This window comes from Scyliorhinus canicula, chromosome 11 (genome assembly GCF_902713615.1).
Source record: "Scyliorhinus canicula chromosome 11, sScyCan1.1, whole genome shotgun sequence".
NCBI lineage: Eukaryota > Metazoa > Chordata > Chondrichthyes > Carcharhiniformes > Scyliorhinidae > Scyliorhinus > Scyliorhinus canicula.
The window spans coordinates 29,830,648-29,849,908 of NC_052156.1; the positions used below are offsets into that span (position 1 = coordinate 29,830,648).

General features: G+C 51.4%; 1 protein-coding gene across 1 annotated transcript in view; it reads left to right on the forward strand.

Annotated features, from left to right (window-relative positions):
* The window catches only part of syn2b (synapsin IIb), a 497,087-nt gene that overhangs the window by 463,581 nt on the left and 14,245 nt on the right, over positions 1–19,261 (forward strand). The window contains 2 exon segments of the mRNA XM_038812667.1: positions 825–974; positions 8,627–8,693. Of these exon segments, the coding sequence (XP_038668595.1) occupies positions 825–974; positions 8,627–8,693 (217 nt within the window).

The window sequence follows — 19,261 nt, forward strand, 5'->3', positions numbered from 1 at the left end:
TTGCCCATCCCTAATTGCGCTTATGGTGAGCTGCCTTCTAGAACCGCTGCAGTTAACATGGTGTAGGTTAACCCGCAGTGTTGTTAGGAAGGATGAGGCCGGGGAGCAACACGGTGGTGCAGTGGTTAGCACTGGGATTACGGCGCAGAAGGCTCGGGTTCGAATCCCGGCCCTGGGTCACTGTCCATGTGGAGTTTGCACATTCTCCCCATATCTGCGTGGGATCCAAAGATGTGCTGGTTAGGTGGATTGGCCACGCTGAATTGCCCCTTAATTGGAAAAAAAAATAACTGGGTACTCTAAATTTATTTTAAAAAGGTAAGGATGAGGCCAATTGGCAGCAGGGTGGGCAGGCTGTTAAAGGGCCTTCCCACCATGGACTGGAAGATGGTGGTGTCACCACCCTCCTACCTGATTAAATTCTCCATCGCCACAAAACTGCGAAACCACAAAAATTCTTGTGCGCAGGGGCAGCACAAGATTCCACCCTCTGTCATTGCAGTAGCCTTTCTTTGTGTCAGTGGTACCCATCTGAGTTTATATCAAATAATCTGGACTCAGAATATCAATATAAAAGAGTGTAATTGAAGTTTTCTGCAAAGGAAGGTAATCATATTGAAATGCTTATGAAAAGTACCACACTAAATTGGAATGTGAATGGGAGCATGCAGCTACAGACTTCGATTTGCCTGGTTTTGCTTATAGCAGATAAAGGCCCGAGCTTAAACAATCCAATTTTGAAATCAATTCTTTTGTTTAACCAGGATGTAGAATGAAACAATTTCTCACCAGCGAAACAGGTACACCTTTATGATCTTTTACAGGTCATGGACTGCACCATGCCATTAATTGGCGAGCACCAGGCTGAAGACAGAGAACTTCTAACTGAACTAGTTTTAGCCAAAATGAACAAACTGATACCAAGGACTCCTATTCCATCACCTCAGAGACCTGCTGCCACGCAACAACCACAGGCAAGCTAAACACAAAAAAATATTAATTCATCCAATGTGCTTAACCTTTTTTATTGTGCATATTTGAAGACAGTGAAATCTTTCAGCAATATTTGTCACAGTAGAAGTAATATGTTGATATTACGCTATAAAATGTCAGTAATGTTTCGTACCTCAGTGTAATCTAACTTCAATTTACCCTCCTAGTAAAGCAACCGGGTACAATATTATCCTGGCTAGACTACTGATGGTTTAATGCTAATGTTTCCTTTTGTCATTCATGAAAAGGACTGGAATCTAAAAAACAGAATTCCTTACAACAGTAATGCAGTTTGTTGAACAGTTCAATTTTCCATTTGTAGACTGATTTTATAAAGTATCATTCTGACTATAGCTGCAACATTTCCAAGTTCAACTAAACTATCCGCAATATTAGCATTCTCCTATAAACCAACAATATATGGCATTTAAATTGTGCTGCGACAGCATTTTAGCATTTAGGCAGCTTAACTGAGAGCCGTCTTGGTATCTCTATTCACACCAATTTTGGGCTTAAATGTTCTGCTTTTGCAATCACCTAACAGCTCATGTGGGCCCGAGTTATTTTCATGTAAAATTTAACTGCTCTTCATGATAATGGGAAGGGTGAAGTGTATCAAAGCAAAGACATAAGAACCTTGGGCATGATTCTCTGTTTCTGATACTAAGGGCTGGATTCTCCGATTTTGGGACTAAGTGCTGACGCCGGCGTGGGAACAGTGGCGTTTTACGACAGGAGAAATGGCACAATAGCTGCACCGATACAGCAACTTTAAATGGGTTAGCGCCTTCGCCATGTGGAACGCAATCAATAACAGGCAAAACAGCGCCGGATTCGCCAGGTCCATGATTGGCGCACATGAGGCTCAAACACTGCAGCTGCATTTAAACGATCCTTCCCCCACACACACCGTCCCAGCCAACAAGATGGCTGGAAGGAAAGCAGTGTCATGGTTCAGGATGCTGGGCTGGACACACTCCTGGACGCCGCGGAGGAGAGGCGGATGACCCTATACCCCGGCTGGGAGGAAGGCTACCAGGCGCCGCCGTTCGCCGCGCCGCTCATGAATATCCATCCCCCAACCTGCACCCCTTCCCCGTCCCCATCCGGCCCCATCGCTGGGCGCAGGTGGCAGAGGCAGTCAGCACCATGGACAACGTCGCTGGAAAAAACTCCACAACCTCCTCAGGATGGCCAGGGTGAGTTGACACACACCCACAAACCTAAACCTGCCACCCCCCCCCCCCCACCCCCTGCAGGGGGCGGCCAAATCCCCACCTGACCCCACATGCCTGCACCCATGTCAGTCGCCATGGCAGAGTGCCCTGGCCACTGATGGCCACCATCTACCCAAACCCTGGGCTGCATGCGTCTGACCGTCTAATGATGTAGTTGCTTGTGTTTACCCCCACCCCCAGGAGAAAGCCGCTCACAACCACTGGGAGTGGGAGAAGAGTGGAGGGGGACCAGCAGACCTGTGGCCCCTCACCGTGCCCGAGCAGAGGGCACTGGACGTGGTCAGCGGCCCAGGGGAAAGGGAGGTCACTGAGGTGGAGGTCAGCGCCGGACGAGCAAATGAGACTCTGCTTTGTTATGGATCCTAAATTGTTTATTATACACACACAAGGTTAATATTCGGCAATCACACACAAGTTGAACTCTAAACTAACACACAAGAAAGACCTCAACTAAACTTCCAGGTGACTGACAAGTACAGAGCCGATGTGGCCTTATCTGGAATCGGTCGCCTGGCAGTGCTGGATGTCTGTTGCTGGTCGTCTGTGACCTCAGCTCTGGTCCCGCTGTGGATGGCGTGGATAGTCCCCTCCTTGGCTGGTGAAGGTATCACCGTTGTTGCCGTCGGTGGTCGAGAGAGCGAGTCGTGAGCTGCAAAGGACCTTTTACCCCTTACAGGTTTTGTGCGCTTTTGGACGGTCCCAGGTGGATGTCCAGTAGATCCTCCACGCCCTCCCGGCCCGTTGTCTAACGATACATGTCGTCTTGTGTCTTACAGGACCTGTCAGAGATGGGGCCAGTACATCCGGAGCCCTCTGCTGCCAGCCAGTGCCAGAGCCGGTGCCCCCCAGACAGCCGAGAACAGCCCGAACACCAGCTCTCCGCCCGAGACTCAGGAGACTCTAGGGCTCTGCTTGGAGAAGGACATGGACTTTCCGTCACAGCTGTCTCCTACTCCCTCCACCATCTCAGAGACTATCACCTGGGTTGGGTACATTAGTGAAGAGGCTCATGGGACACTATCTGGTGCACACCACACATTGCATCCGGTACAGCAGGTGAGGTAGGAGCAGCCGAGGGGCCGAAAGGTTGGAGGGAAGGCCAGCCCCAGGAACCAGCCAACCCCAGGAACCTGTCCAGATGGGTCACGAGCTTCTGGAACATCCAGTCCCAGCCACAGTGGAGATGCAGTCAATGATCCAGGGGCCACAAGAGGAGGACTTCCAGCACCTGCAGGCATAGGTGGCGAATTCCATCCACGTACAGGATCCGAGGGTGGTGCCGGTCATGCGTGCCACCCAGGCCGAAACCGCACGGATGGCGTCTGCTGTGGAGGCATTGGGGGCGACTGTTTTGGCTGTGGGTCAGCCGACTGCGGCATTCTGTGTAGGCGGGGCTGAGGCCCAGGACAGCGCTGCCCTCTCATAGGCAGCCATGTGCCAGAGCCACCTAGACATCGCAGCAGCACTCCTCGGCATGGCTGGGAACGTCGGCGGCATTGCCCAGGCGCAGGCTGACATTGCACAGACATTGGACAGGGTGGACCAGTCCCAGAGGCGGGTGGGACCAGTGGAGGCCCCAAGGGTGGGCTGTTCTCTCGCTCTCTTCCCCCCCCCCCCCCAACACGCTTCCCCTGTTCCCCGACCGTCCCCAGCACCCCACCCCAGGTACTCAACAGGACTGTGTAATGGACTGGCCAGCTCCCATGCAGGGATCACCCAGGTGGAAGGTGTTACTGCGGGCATGAGCCAGATGTTGTCATGTGATGTGGAGCACCAGTGCTCATCGCAGAGCGGGTTGTCATCATCCTCCATCCCATGGGCCTGACCCGCTGTCACTGCCAACCCAGGGCCTCCAGCTCGTAGCGCCGCAGGTATGTATAATGGAGGGGGTGGGGGGTACATGCGGGTGGTTTGGCAGTGTGAGGGGTGAAACTGGGATGTGGTGTCTGTGCCCCTGGCCAGCAGACACCCCCCCCCCTCCCCCGCCCTAGTTAGTGAACCTTGAGGCGATCAGAGCGTTCCGTGCGCGTTGGCCCTGGTGATGATGTTGTGCGGCCTTCCCTGCCTGTCTGGGCCACATCTCCTGCTCATTGTCCCCCTCCCCCACTTCCTCCTCAATGGATGAGGCTTTCCTCCTCATCCTCCTCCTCCAGCACATGCCCCTCTGCTGCGCGATGTTGTGCAGGATGCAGCAGGCCACCACAATGTGGGCGACCCTCTCAGCATCATACTGGAGACTCTCAACAAGAGCACCTGAAGTGCACCGCATGATCACACTCCTGGTCGCGGTATGGGTGTTATTGTAGCGGGTCTCCACGTCGGTCTGTGACCTCCAGATCGGTTTCATCAGCCACGGCCACAGCGAATAACCCCTGTCGCCCAGGAGCCAACTCTGCAGCCAGGTGGAGGGGGAGGGTTCCTCGAACATGTCAGGAATCACAGAGTGTGCCAGGAAGAAGGAATCGTGCACACTGCCCGGGTACTGGGCACAGAGGTGAATGATGCGCAGCTGATTGTCACAGACCAGCTGGATGTTCATCGAGTGTTATCCCCTTCTGTTAGTGTAGGGCGGCCTGTTATCTGCCAGTGCCCGTGTGGTGATCCAACCACTGTATATATGTGTGCTTGCAGTAGGGGGATGTATCGCCGTACCTGTATTACAGGTTTCTACGGTAAGCCCCTGCCGGCTAGCTCCGCCCACAGGGAGCTGTATAAATATTCGTAAGTTTCACTGATACCATTCTACAGCTGCCGCCGGAGGAATAGCATCTCACTGTAATAAAGCCTCTCTTGTACTTCACTCGAGTCTTTGTGTACAATTGTTAGCGCCACAATTTATTACAGTGAGATTTTCCTTACACCATGGACATCAGGATCAAACCTGACCGCCTGCAGCTGGATCTGCAGTTGCCCCATGCCAGGAAAGACTTTGTTCACTGGCTTGCAGTTTTCGAGGCCGACATCTCTTCAGCAGACTCTCCACCTTCGGAGGCTCAGAAACAACAGCTTCTTTACTCAAGACTCAGCTCCAGCGTGTTTCCGCTAATTCGAGACGTGCCTGACTACGCCCGGGCCATGGAACTGCTCAAAGAGAACTACGCACAGTCGACAAACACCGTTTGCGAGACATCTACTCTCTACTCGCGTCCAACAGCTGATTGAGGACTTTTGCCGGGCCCTCACGGCCACAGAACATTCCTTACTCATGCGGGATGCCTTTGTTGCGGGTATTGCATCGGACCCCATCCGGCAACGACTGCTGGAAGGGGCCGCTCTCGATCTCGCGGCTACAAAGACTCTGGCGCTATCAATGACAGCCGGCTCCCGTAGTGCGTGATCCTACCCCACTAGCCACTCAGCCCACCCGTCCTACCCCTCGTGGACCCCGCAAACAGCCCCCCCGGCCCACCCGTCCTACCCCTCGTGGACCCCACAACCGCCCCCCCCCAACAGCCGCCCCCGCGCACTACGCCTGCGCTGCTCGCCGCACCGCGCACCCTGGGGATCCCCGCTGATACTTCTGTGGTCAGCAGAAGAATCCCCGCCAGCGCTGCCCAGCCCGCACCGCGACCTGCAAAGCTTGTGGCAAGAAAGGCCACTTTGCAGTGTGTGCCAGTCCCGGATGGTTGCCGCTATCGCGCCCAAATCCCCCCCTCGCCTCAGCCGATCGCACAATGGGCCCTGCCTTCCGCTGCCCCCGATCCCACGTGTGATCAGTGGATGCCGCCATCTTTCACCACCCCCGCCATGTGTGCACCATGGGCACCGCCATCTTCACCCTCCGCCTCCATGTGTGTTCCATGGGTGCCGCCATCTTGTCCCGCCCCCACAACTTGCGCTCCGTGGTCGGCAAACAGAGAATCCCGCCCATAGTGTTGATGCCAATGCAGCATTCGTGGACTTTCACAATAACAAAACTGGCACTGCACCTGGACTGATTCTATTACGGTGGAGGGACTAGAACCAGTGGCACATGGAACACAATCGATTCCCATGAAAAACAGTGCAGGATTCGCCCGGTCCGTGATTGACACTTGGGATGCTGACAAGCTACATGCACATACTCGTTACAATCCCCACACACACTCATCCCAGCCATCAAGATGGCACTGGTTGTGCTGGAGCGCATCCATACAGCTGATGGGACGCCTACGTCCAGAGGACACCCAAGGGGGTGGCATGGGGGGAGGGACACCTATACAAACCATGGGCCAAAGTTCACAGTGGGCTGTCAGCGGTATGGACAGCTGAATGGCTGCCTTGCCGGCTGAGGCATTGGTGTTCAGTGTATGTTCACCCCGACCCCACAGCCCACCTCCTGACCACCCCCGCTACTCCGCCCAGCCCTGGCAGAAGCCCCCGCCCCGGTGAGCAGCACAACTGTCAGCAAACTATGGCGATATTGGACACTTTCCGTGTCCCTCAGCAGCCACCATGCCGATTTCACGCATTTTAAAAGCGCACACTAACCGCGCTGTCGGGAACTCAGCCCGTTGGAAGAGGAGAATCGTGGAGGCCCCGGAGAATGCTAGGCCATATCCGCTAATCATATGCAAACGGTGCTTACTGTACGAGTGTTCCGGAACGCACTGGCGCTGTTGTTTAGGTGATGGAGAATTGCGATTTGGCGTCACATCGGCGCCTGCCGCGATTTCGGCGTCGGAACAGATTCTCCGCCCAAACCCATTTTGTGATTTTTGCCATTGGCCAACAGAGAATGCCACTCCTTTTATGTGAAAACAGAATCTGCCAAGGTGAAATGTTTGCTTTTTTCTCAAATTCAAGTTTTGAATAATTATTTTTAACCTACTGCATTAGTGATTAAATATGCTGATCCTAAAAATCCCACGCTTGTCTGAAGTATTTCACTTATGGCTAATAGGTAAATTTTGGTTACATTTTTAAAAATATTTTTTATTCTCCTTTTTCACATTTTCTGCCAAATTTACACCCACCAACAATAAACAATAATCAGTAACAAATATGTCAATCCCCATATCAATAACAATGATCCCAAACTCCCACCAAGCCCCAAACATTAGCCCGCATGTTTACGTAAACAAATGACAAAAGGGAATCAGGAATCACCCATAGTCGCCATTAACACACACAGCCCCCCTCCCCTCAACCCTCGCACCCCCCCCCCAATTAATGTTCGATGTTATCCAGTTCTTGAAAGTGCGTAATGAATAATGCCCATGAATTGTAGAACCCCTCCATCCTTCCCCTCAGTTCAAACTTAACCTTCTCAAGAGTCAAGAATTCCAACAGGTCCCCTCGCCACGCCAGGGCACAGAATGGAGAGGTTGCTCTCCATCCCAACAGGATCCACCTTCGGGCGATCAACGAGGCGAAGGCTGCGATATCTGCCTCCGCACCCATTTCCAACCCTGGCTGGTCCAACACCCCAAATATGGCCTCCCGGGGGCGCAGGTCCAGTTTCACGTGCACAATATTGGTTACATTTAACAGTTCCTTTGAGTAGCCAATGGTGGCAAATCTGGGGCAGGATTCTCTGACCCCGGGGCCAGGTGGTAGAATTGCCGGACCGGGCACGATTCACGCGATGCCGCCCCGGTAACCGGAGAATCGGCACCATTGGCGCCGGTCGGGGGCCGCTCCACCCGGCCCACCCGGTGATTCTCTGCGCAGGATGGGCCGAGTGGCCGCCGAGATAGCCCGAGGCCCGCCGGCGCATTCACATGTGGTCTTACCCGGCGGGACCTCAGCATCCATCCTGCAAGGTGGGGGGGCTAGTGGGGAGCAGGGGGGATCTGACCCTGGCGGGGGCCTCCACCATGGCCTGGCCCGCGATTGGGGCCTGCCGATCAGCAGGCCGGCGTCTCCTGTAGGGGGCCTCTTTTATCCGCGCCGGCCCCTGTAGCTCTACGCCATGTTGCGTCGGGGCTGCCGCGGAGAAGGAAGCTACCGCACATGCACGGGTTCGCGCCCGTCGCAGCATGCATGCACAAATTTGCGCCGGCCGCATCACGCATGTGCAGACCTCCGGCACCCATTCGCTGCTCCTGGGGGCCTGTTGACGTCATCGTAAAACGGGACGGCGTTTACGATGGTGTCAACACTTGGCCTCAGGATCAGAGAATCCTGCCCCTGAACTCCTTATACCAGTATCACCAATGCAATTCTCCAGCCTCCCAGCCGCATGATTCTTGGTGGCACGACAATCGTGGGTGGCACGGTTCTCTGTTCCCGCCACAGTCACTAGGAAGTCCCATTGAAGTCACCCCTTGCCACCTGGAAACTAACGGACGGACGGGGGGGGGGGGTGCGCTGCCGACAGGACCTGAAAACCCCACCACCAGTGAACACCCCAGAGAATTCTAGCCTATATCTAAGTACCAGACTTAATTTGGATTCAACATTTTCTTTTGCAGGGTGGAAGTTTGAAGGAGACACAGATACAGCCAGGCTCATTTCCTCAGCAGCGACCACCACCACAAGGTTGTTTACAGTATATTCTCGACTGTAATGGCGTTGCAGTAGGACCAAAACAAGTCCAGGCTTCCTAAAAAAATAAAAAAGGATGGTGATTTTTAGCTAAAACAGAAAAGTTTTTCTGCGTAACTTTTGGCAGTGTTTCAGTGCTGACCTGGACTGTGTTTTTCTATGCAGTGTCAATTGTACTGTCTTATGTTTATTTGTCATTGTTTGTGCTCGTAATTGATGGCTATGTTTTACTGTACATTTTGTGACCTTGGGACTGCAGTTTAAGCTACAGTGTTGTAAACAGTACACACAACTGTGCCTATACAGAGTCCAGTGCTGCTGTCATTCAATAGCTAGATATGATGTTTCAGAGTATTTTATGTTGTGAGGTGAATAGTTTCAGAGTTAATCCTTTGCTTTACCATGTGCTACTCGTTGTTCTGCATGGGAATTAATGGAACAAGTAAAGATCATTAAAAGCTTACATTTTATATTATTAATTTATGAGTTAATTCTCAGCATTTTTATTTTTGTGCCGATGAGCCATTACTTTTAGTGTTTTAACTTTTTTTCTTAGTTCCCGTAGTAAGTAAGGCAACTCTTGCTTGTCTGTCACTCTCACGATTATGACTTTTTAAGTTTAATGAATCAATTTTGTTTTGGAATGCTTGAGAGAAACCCGAGTCTGGAGAGTAATTTGAGCAAAGGATGACACCAGCAGCTCAAAAGAGGCATTACAAGGCAATATTAACCTTGGGTGAATTTTATATGTTCTTGTACCTATTTGATTAGAGCCTTTCTCTTTTGTTGTCTCCTCTCCTGCAAATGATAACAGTTTGTTGAAAAATGTTCCCAGATCTAAGCTTCCTTCTTTATCTCACTCAATAGGCCCATTTTTGCTTCGAACCTTGTTATTATTAGTTAAGCTCTTTGTCTGCATGAAGCACCCCCAGTGAAGTCCAAGCTTGCTGTTGTCCAAACCTTCTGCTGTCCAACAGCTACACATACTCACTTCCAAACAATTCTCCCTTCACTAACATTGGGATATTGATGACAATTATCTTTACAACTTGGATGGAGTCAACTAATTTGGCACAAAGTGTGGATTGATCCTGGATCTTCATGGGATTAGCATTTCTACACATGTATATATTTATGCTACTTATAAACATAATTAAAGATTTAGTGGATTATAGCAAAATAGCCAGGAATTTAATTTTCTGAATATAAAATGTACACACATCAGGAAAGGATTAACAGGCTATATCTCTTTCCTTTTGAAAAAAGATGGCTGAAGGGTGACCTAATAGAGGTATTTAAAATAACAAAATGTTTTTATAAAGTAGACAGGGAGAATATTTCCTCTTGTGGGGGAAAGGTTAACTAGACGGCACCAATGTAAGGATATAAGAACAAGAAGCAGAAGTAGGCCATTTGGTCTCTTGAGTCTATTAAATAAGATCATGGCCGGGATTCTCGGAAATCCCAGCCAAGTGTTGACGTCAGCGTCAAAACGGACGTGAGTGATGCCGGCGTCAAAGGGTCTCCAGGCCCAGTTATTCTCCCCATCCTCGGGGGCTAGAATGGCGCCGGAGTTCTGTGCGCTGCTCCGGCGTCAAAAGCCGTCCCTCCACGGCCGGCACAGGTCCGCGCATGCGTGCCACTGACGGCGGCGGGTCCACGCATGCGTGCCACAGCCGTCTCCGCACCGGCCCGCCGGCAATATGGCAGAGCCCTACAGGGGCCCAGGGCGGAGGAACATAGGCCCCACCCCCGGAATTAGTGCGTCCGCTGATCGGTCGTGGGCCTCCGGGGAGTCCCCCCCTGCCCCCCCCCCCCCCCCCCCCGGAGTCCCCCCCCCCCCCCTCCCCTCCCCCAACCAGGACGGCCCCTGCAGCCAGAACGGCAAAGTCCCGCCGGGTAGGACCATACGCAAATGACGCCGGAGGGACTCGGCAGGCACTCGGCCCGTCGAGCGCGCAGAATCGCCGAGGTGACTGCGCCAGCGCGATTGCCGCCGATTCTCCGGTCGGAGAATCCCGGCCCATTTCTGATTTGATTGTGGCCTTTCCTCCACTTTCCTGTCTGCCCCCCTCCCCCAATAACTTTTGACTGCCCTGCAGATCAAAACTCTGACTAACTCAGCCTTGAATATATCCAATGACACAGCCTCCACTGCTCTCTGGGATGGAGAATTAGATTCCCAACCCTCTGAGAGAACAAATTGCTCCTGATCACTGCCTTAATTTCCCCTTACATTTAAACTGTGCCCCCAGTTCTAGAGTGGGGAACATAATCTCAGTATCTACCCTGCAAAGCCCCCTCAGGAACTTCCATGTGTCAATAAGATCACCTCTCATTCTTCTAAGCCCCAATGAGTGTCAGCACAACCTGCTCAACATCTCTTCATAAGACAACCCCACCATCCCAGGAATCAAACTAGTGAACCTTCGCTGAACTGCCTCCATTGCAAGTATACCCCTGTTTAAATCAGGAGAACTAAACTAGGCGCTGTGCTTTAAGTGTGTTCTGATCAATGCCCTATACGGCTATAGCAACATTTCCCTACTTTATACTCCATCCCCCTTACAATTAAGGATAATATTCTATCTGCCTTCACAATTACTTGTTCTACCTGCATGTTGACTTATTGTGAAGAACCACAGATCCCCCTCACCTCAGCATTCTGTAAGCTCTTATTGTTTAAATAATAGTTTTGCGGGCGGCATGGTGGCACAGTGGTTAGCACTGCTGCCTCGTGGCGCCGAGGACCCGGGTTTCATCCTGGTCCCGGGTCACTGTCTGTGTGGAGTTTTCACATTCTCCTTGTGTCTGCGTGGGTTTCCCCCCCACAACACAAAGATGTGCAGGGGAGGTGGACTGGACTGGCCACACTAAATTGTCCCTTAATTGGAAAACAATTATAGGATCCTCTAAATTATTATTTTTTTTAAATAATAGTTTGCTTCAGATAGTCACCAAGAAATTCAATAGGGAATTGAGAAGAAACGTTTACATTGGTGAGAAGTGGGACTTGCTACCGAAGGGAGTACTTAGAGCTAAACAAGCATATGAAAGAGAGAGAATTTGAGGGTTGCAATGATTCATTTAGGTGGGGAAAGGTGGGAGGAGGCTCGAGTGGAGCATAAGCTCCGGGATAGACTGGTTGGGCCAATTGGCCTTTTTCTGTGCCGTACATCCTATGTAATCCTATATAATTCTCCACTAATGAGTCAATAAACTTCAGATCGTCAGGTTACAAACAGATTAGTGATAATTTATGAAGAAAATTATATAATACACATTGTATTATCAGTTATATTATTCTGGTATTTTAATCAGTAAATTGCAGAGGGGTGATGCACAATTGGGCAGATGGAAAATGCAATTTGTGCAAAGGTTAGGAAGAACCGATGAGCCAAAAAGTGTATGGATCTTGCTCAGGGGTGAATGACATAGATTGTGTGAGCTTCTATTTATACCACATTTTAAAACTTAGATTTTTCAACTGGTATTGCACTTTTTTAATAGAACTTGGCAGCTAGAGTTAGGGTCACCGAAGTTTTAGTCAATTGATGTTCTGATGTCAACTAGATGTTCTGTGCTCAAACTTTTATTTTAGTTCTGCATGTGCATATTTTCCTGATTGCTCCTTAATATTGGTTGGAGTGCCCTTACGTTTCAGTAACAGGGTTTACGGCGAGATATTAAAAGTAAAGATTATGGCCCATATTTTCCTCTGTGCAAAAAAGTTACATACCCTATTTTCCCAGCATATTTTTGAAACCAGAAAACATATCAATCTGAAACTAAATTCAAGAAATTGGTTTTGTTGCTTTGCAAATAATGGTATCTTTTAAAGACGGGGAGGAATCTTACCAATAGATAGCATAGTGTCCGTTTCGGTGGAAAACCGGAGTGAAACCCTTCGATGGAGTCACCGAGATTTCTCACGGAATATCATGCCACTTTAAGAAAAGTTTTCCTCTCAACGGGAATCACGCCTTGCTCCGGGTGCCCTCCCACTGATTCACTCGCCCCAGGGAAGCTTATGCAATCACTGGGGAGCTCCATGTAAACGCCTCCTCAGCACTTGTTTCAGATCCATTCGAGTGGGATGGCAGCACAGAAGCCAACTCTGCGTTTTACTGATGGAGCCCTGACCAGACTATTGGATGGGGTGCAGCAGAGGTGGAGTGTAATCTACCTGCAATCCAAGAGGCGGCTCACCAGCAGGGCCACCATCCCCATCTGGGAGGCAATAGCTTCCTTGGTTGCTGCCAGCTCCCGTGGAAGGGGGCTGGGCAGGCGTGTAGGAAGAAGTTGATTGATCTTCTTCACGTGGCCAGGTAGGTCTGCCACCTCCAGTCTCTCACTGCACCCCCTCACCCACTCCATGCACCTCCAAGATGATCTCCCACCCATTGACATCATCACAAAGCCCTGTTACCCACTCACCCCACCCCCATCTCAGGTCTGCTCCTCACATCCTGCTCCCACGCCAGTCCCACATATTAATTCCCCAACCATCTGAATTGGCAGTGATGCCGCCAACACTCTCCTCATCTGCATCTGCGCAGGACAAACTGGAGCACAACCGCCGTGAGACGGCGCAGCCATCTGGAGCTATGCACAAGCTTAGGAACCTGACCCTGCATGAGGAGAGAGCACTTGAACTGGCCAGGAAGGAGCCTGACCATGCCTGTGCTGATGGCGAAGTGGGGGCAGCGAGGAAAAGTGAGACCCCTCAGGACACACAGTCATACCTCAAACCTCACGTGAGTGACAACCTCACAACATTTATACCCCGTGATGTACTAATGTCATCTCCCTCCCATTGCAGGAGAAACAGTCAACTAGTCCAGACCATCCTCGTGCCCCAGGAAGATCCAGAATAGAGCAGTCAGAGGCAGACCTCTCCGATCCCACCCTCAAAACGGGTCATAGCTGCCACACGCACCCTCCACCAGTGCAGATACTCACACCTCGGTGGGAATAACTAGTCAACAGTCTTCTGGGTCACTCACAGGTAAGCACCTCACAGATGAAGACCCACAGCAAGCGGAAGCAGGGACGTCCCAAGGATCCGGCACTCAGCTGATGGAGATGCAAAGACTGAATCATGAGAGTCAGGAAGGGATGACTACATCCCTCTTGAGACTGCAAACTCGAATGGAGGAGTCCGGTCACCTTCTGTCCGAGGAGATGGCGCCGTCACTCAGATCCACCAAGACCAACACTGCGGGAGTGGCATCCGCTTCGGAGACCTTGGTGCAGCATGTGCACTCCATGACGGGGATGTCCACTCCATGGCTGAGGATATGACCTCCATGGCTGAGAGCTTCAACCACAAGGAGCAGGCACGAGTGGGAATGCAGGAGTGTCAGCGCCAGAGGATGGTGGGGCTTCTGGATCTCACTTCAGCTGTCCTTCTCCCACTTGGAGGAGCACAGAGGCCCTCAAGCATCCGAAGGGAAGAGGATTGGGAGGAGCGCAGCCAGGGGCCCCTACCTAGGGGACCCTCGGGGGTTCCCAGCCCATTTGACATCCCCTCCCTGTGGGAAACACACCTCCAGCCACGCACACCGAAGTGGGCAGCACTGCAACACCCGTGCTGCTCGAAGGTACACCCAGACCCACAAGGTCCAGGCCCACTAGGGGGCACCCGCTAAAGATATCTCAGGCATTAGGAAATGGAAGGCAGAAGACCACCTCTACCTCAGCTGTGGATCCTGGGGCATATACCTATAAAGTGTGAAGATGAGGAAGAGTAGGAAACTGTGGCACCTATTGGGCGTGGGTGATCGCAGGCACTAGTTAAGGTAGAGCATCACTGAAATATAGCACTGTAATATAGCACTTGTAATAAATTTCACTTTGTTCACCACAAGGTTCTCCACCCTATCATTTCATGGGTCCAAGATTCACAAACTCTTGCACACACTCGGTGCTTCATCCGTGTGCAGTGAGAATGGCAGGACTATGTCTTTGCCACATCCTGCACTACTGACTCAGTGAAGACACGCTGCTGCCCTCCCACCCCCAGCCTCAATGCTCAGGCCTCTCATAGCTGCCACTCTTCTCCAGTGATGAGGATGCCATGGGCTGACATAGCGCTGAGAGGCTGCCCACCAGCGGTTAGTTCGAGGAACACAACAGGGCCCTTGACATCCGAGTGGGTGGAAGCAGGTTAGAGCATTTACCACGTCTCTGAACCCCATGATAAGCCCGTTCCTTGGCGGATGTGTTCAGCTTATGTCAGGCAGGAGTCAAACATATTTCAGAGGATGAGAGGAGCATTCCTTTATCCTCAATGCAGGTCATCATCATTCCCCTGCAGAGTCCAACCAATAGCATTAGTGCTGTGCCCATGGAATCGGGCACCTCACTAATGCTGAGATAGCAGTCCCTTCGTATGGCGTTGTCTTCACCCAAAGTCTTGCTCATCCCCAAACCTAGAGGCTATGAGAATATTCCTAGCCTGGCGGCCCAAGTGGGCCCTGGCTATGGCCTAAGGTCCTTCCTCATCCTCCTCCGCAGGTTGCCCCTCGCTACTCTCCTCAGGAGATGTGGCACTCCTCCATTTCCTCCAGCTCCAGGTGGTCTCCCCTCTGCAGTGTCAAGTTGTGGAGTGCAGCAGACCACAATAGTGCGGGACACCCTGTGGGGCTGTAGTGGTGGGCACTCCCTGACTGGTCCAGGCACTGGAATTGCATCTTCAACTATCAGATTGCCTGCTCCATCAGAACGCATATTGAAGCATGGCGCTCATTATAGCATGTCTTTGCCTTAATTTGTGGCCTCCGCACTGGGGTCATCAGCCACATCCTTATTGGGTACCCCTGTCCCCAAGGAGCCATGCTTCCAGACGCTGCTGTCCCTCAAAGACATCTGGGAGTGACCCAAGATGTAACTATCAAGGACGCTTCCTGGGAAACGAGCACCAACCTGCAAGATTTGTGGTCACAGACAAACGTTGAGGGAGTGGAATCACTTGCACTTCATAAATGGCCTAGCATGACTTCCAGTGGCGGCTATGAAGGAGTAAGTTGCACATTTGGTGGCTCTCGCTCTGGTCGGACTTTTGGACCTTTTCCCCCGATTTTCTGCAAGGCATGAATTGTAAAACTGATGACAGAGGCAATTGTGTACTGAATTCCCATATCGGTGCATGGAGAGAAGGACGCGTAACTGCTCGTGACTGCTCGTAAAGGCAGAAACAGAAAGACAGAGAAGGCTTGGGTTGAAGTTGCAGCAGGAGACAACATGGCGGAGGACTGGACCTCTGGTTTGTCGACCCAGCGGTCAACGGAGTAGCTGATGCAAGTCATTCAGGGAGGCTTTGCTAAGCAGAAACGGGACAGCTTGGACTCAATGAAATAGTCAATTGAGCAGCTGGAGCTTAGATTGGACACCCAAGATCGGGTGATCCAGAAGGTAGAGAAGGCGCTGGCTGAGCAGGAGGAATATCAAACTGCGGTGGAGCTGGAGGCGGGGTTGTTGAGAGACCAGCAGAAGAAGCTGCTGGAGAAGGTGGAGGACCTAGAGAATAAGTCCCGCCGGCAGAACTTGAGAATCGTTGGGCTCCCGGAGGGGTACGAACGAGCAGACGCTGGGGCATACATCACGGACATGTTTGCGAAACTGCTGGGGGATGGGGAATTCTCACGGCTCTTGGAAGTGGACAGGGCTCACAGAGCACTCGCGAGGAAGCCGCGAATGGGAGAACCCCCCCCCCCAAGGGCAATGGTGGTGAGATTCCACAGGTACTTGGATAAGGAGCGCATTCTACAGTGGGCCAAGCAGACACGGAGCTGTAAGTGGGACAATAGTATCCTGCGGGTTTACCAAGACCTGAGTGTGGAGGTGGCCAGGAGAAGAGCAGGCTTCAACCAGATTAGGTCGATCCTTTTTAAGAAAAAGGTGAAGTTCCGACTGTTATATCTGGCCCGTCTCTGGGTCACACACAAGGAACAGCCTGGACTTCGCGAAAAGGAAAAGACTGGTGGTGGACTGAGAACTTTTGAACTTTGCTGCAACTTTCTTGTTTTGTTTTTTTTGTTTTTCTGTTCTTTTTTTTTTAATTCTCATTTTTCATTTTGTGGAAGCTGTTTGTAATGCCTTTTGCATTGATTTGGGACTAGCGGTAGAGCTGAGTGAGTTAAGGTTTTCATTTGCACTGTTGGGGGATGGAGGTGTTTGATCTTGGTGTTTTTCTGTCGGGCAATTGTGTGGGGATTGTTTGATGTTGGAGTATGTTTGTATGAGCAGGGGGGAGGGTGGGGAGAGAACATTAGGTGGGAGACTATCCGGCAGCAGGGATGGGGGCCACCAAGCTAGCTGGGCGGGCTAGCTCATGGAAGCGCAGTGGGGGGTGTGCATATGTTTGGTTTATTAAAAGGGTTGGGTTACAGAGTGTTGTTACTAGGGCGGGAGTAAATGTTTCTGCTGACGAGGGAGGGACTTGTGCTAAGGGGCAGAGAGGAGGTTGAGGGCGGAGGCTGTCTGGGGGCAGACCGGTGGAGGCGCGGAGCATGGGCTGGAGGCAGGCCCAAAAAAGGAGATGGCTGAACGGCGAGGGGGGGTGCAATGAGCCCCCCAACTAGGCTGATCACCTGGAATATTCCAGGGTTAAGTGTGCCGGTCAAGAGGGCACGTGTGTTCGCGCATCTTAGGGGACTGAAGGCGGATGTGGTAATGTTGCAGGAGACGCACCTTAGAGTAACTGACCAGATTAGATTGAGGAAAGGATGGGTCAGTCAGGTCTTTCACTCGGGACGAGACTCATAGACTAGAGGGGTTGCAATCCTGATCAATAAGCGGGTGGTGTTTCAGGCGGGTAGAATAGTTTCATCGACTTCTTTGCGGAAAATTAATCGTCAGCAGAAGCGGGGGTGGGGGAAGGGTTAGTTTAGCTTAGAGTAGGTGGTTAATAAAGGTGGGAACTGTAAGGGAGGGAAACGGCTTTTGCACTATGTTTATAGTTTCATGCACATTGTTTATTTTGTTTTTGTTACAATACCAACAATACCTCAATAAAATGTTTATTTTTAAAATATGGCCTCACATGAGACCATGGAGACCCCAGGGCCACATGGGTGCAGTCGATCAAACCCAGCACCCGAGGCATGCCAGTTAAACGGTTGAAGCTCATGACCCTGGCATCTTGGCTCTCCTGGTCCCAACCCAAGTTTATATACATGTGGGCCCTCACATAAAGGGTGTCTGTCACCTCCCTAATGTATTTGTGTTTGGCTGACTGGGAGATGCCACACACATCACCAGTGCTGTCCTTAAACCAGGCACTATCATAAAGGTTCAGAGCAGTGGTGACTTTAAGGACCACTAATAGTAGGTGTCCTCACATCCCATGTGGTCCCAGCTCTTGGTCGACTTGACAAAGGTGGTTTGCTGTGGCTCCGACATCTGAAGATAGGAGGGCCAACGTCAGAAGAACCTTGGCCGGTACAGTCTCAAACAGTTCTGTTCTCCCTGTGGTGCTGCTCCCTGCACAGATGAAGGCCCTGGGTCCACCTCCTCAGCAGAGCACTTGTCCTGGCCGCGTGCAGTGACAGGTCTCCGTGTCTGCTACTGCTCTATCACTATGAGTAGAAATGCCAACTCGACAGACTCCTTGATCTTCCAGAATCTTGCACTGAAAAGAGCAAGAAACTAAAGTGAGCGGCGAGGATCCCTGAGAAAGACCTGCCCCTCAGCCCTCTACTCCTCTGGAACCTCCACCATGCACTTCCCCCTGAGTGATGGCCTCTCCACTAAGCCTCACACCCTCTCACATGGCATATCCCCACTCCTGTCCTTCTCAGGTCCATCAGGATAACACACCTGGACACTTGAGAGTTTCCCAGCCTCTTGTCTTACGGCCATTTCCCGACTCCAAGCCCAAGGCCAATACCCCCCCCCCCCCCCCCTTGCGCTGGGTGACAGGGCTATTGACTGGGTGCATGCGACCCGCATCTGGATCCTCATGGGTAATATCAAAGAAGTGCTTCCGTCATGACATAGAACATAGAACAGTATGGCACAGTACAGGCCCTTCAGCCTACGATGTTGTGCCGACCACTTATCCTAATCTAAGATCAACCTAACCTAGACCCCTTCAATTTATTGCTGTCCATGTGCCTCTCCAAGAGTTGCTTAAATGACCCTAATGACTCTGACTCCGCCACCTCTGCTGGCAGTGCATTCCACGCACCCACCACTCTCTGCGTAAAGAACCTACCTCTGACATCTCCCCTATACCTTCCTCCAATCACCTTAAAGTTATGTCCCCTCGTGACAGCCATTTCCACCCTGGGGAAATGTCTCTGGCAATCCATTCTATCCATGCCTCTCAACACCTTGTACACCTCTATCAAGTCACTTCTCTTCCTTCTTCACTCCAGTGAGAAAAGTCCTAGCTCCCTCAACCTTTCTTCGTAATACATGTCCTCCAGTCCAGGCAGCATCCTGGTAAATCTCCTGGGCACCCTCTCCAAAGCATCCACATCCTTTCTATAATGAGGCGACCAGAACTGGACATAATATTTCAAGCGTGGTCTAATCAGGATTTTTTTTAAACTGCA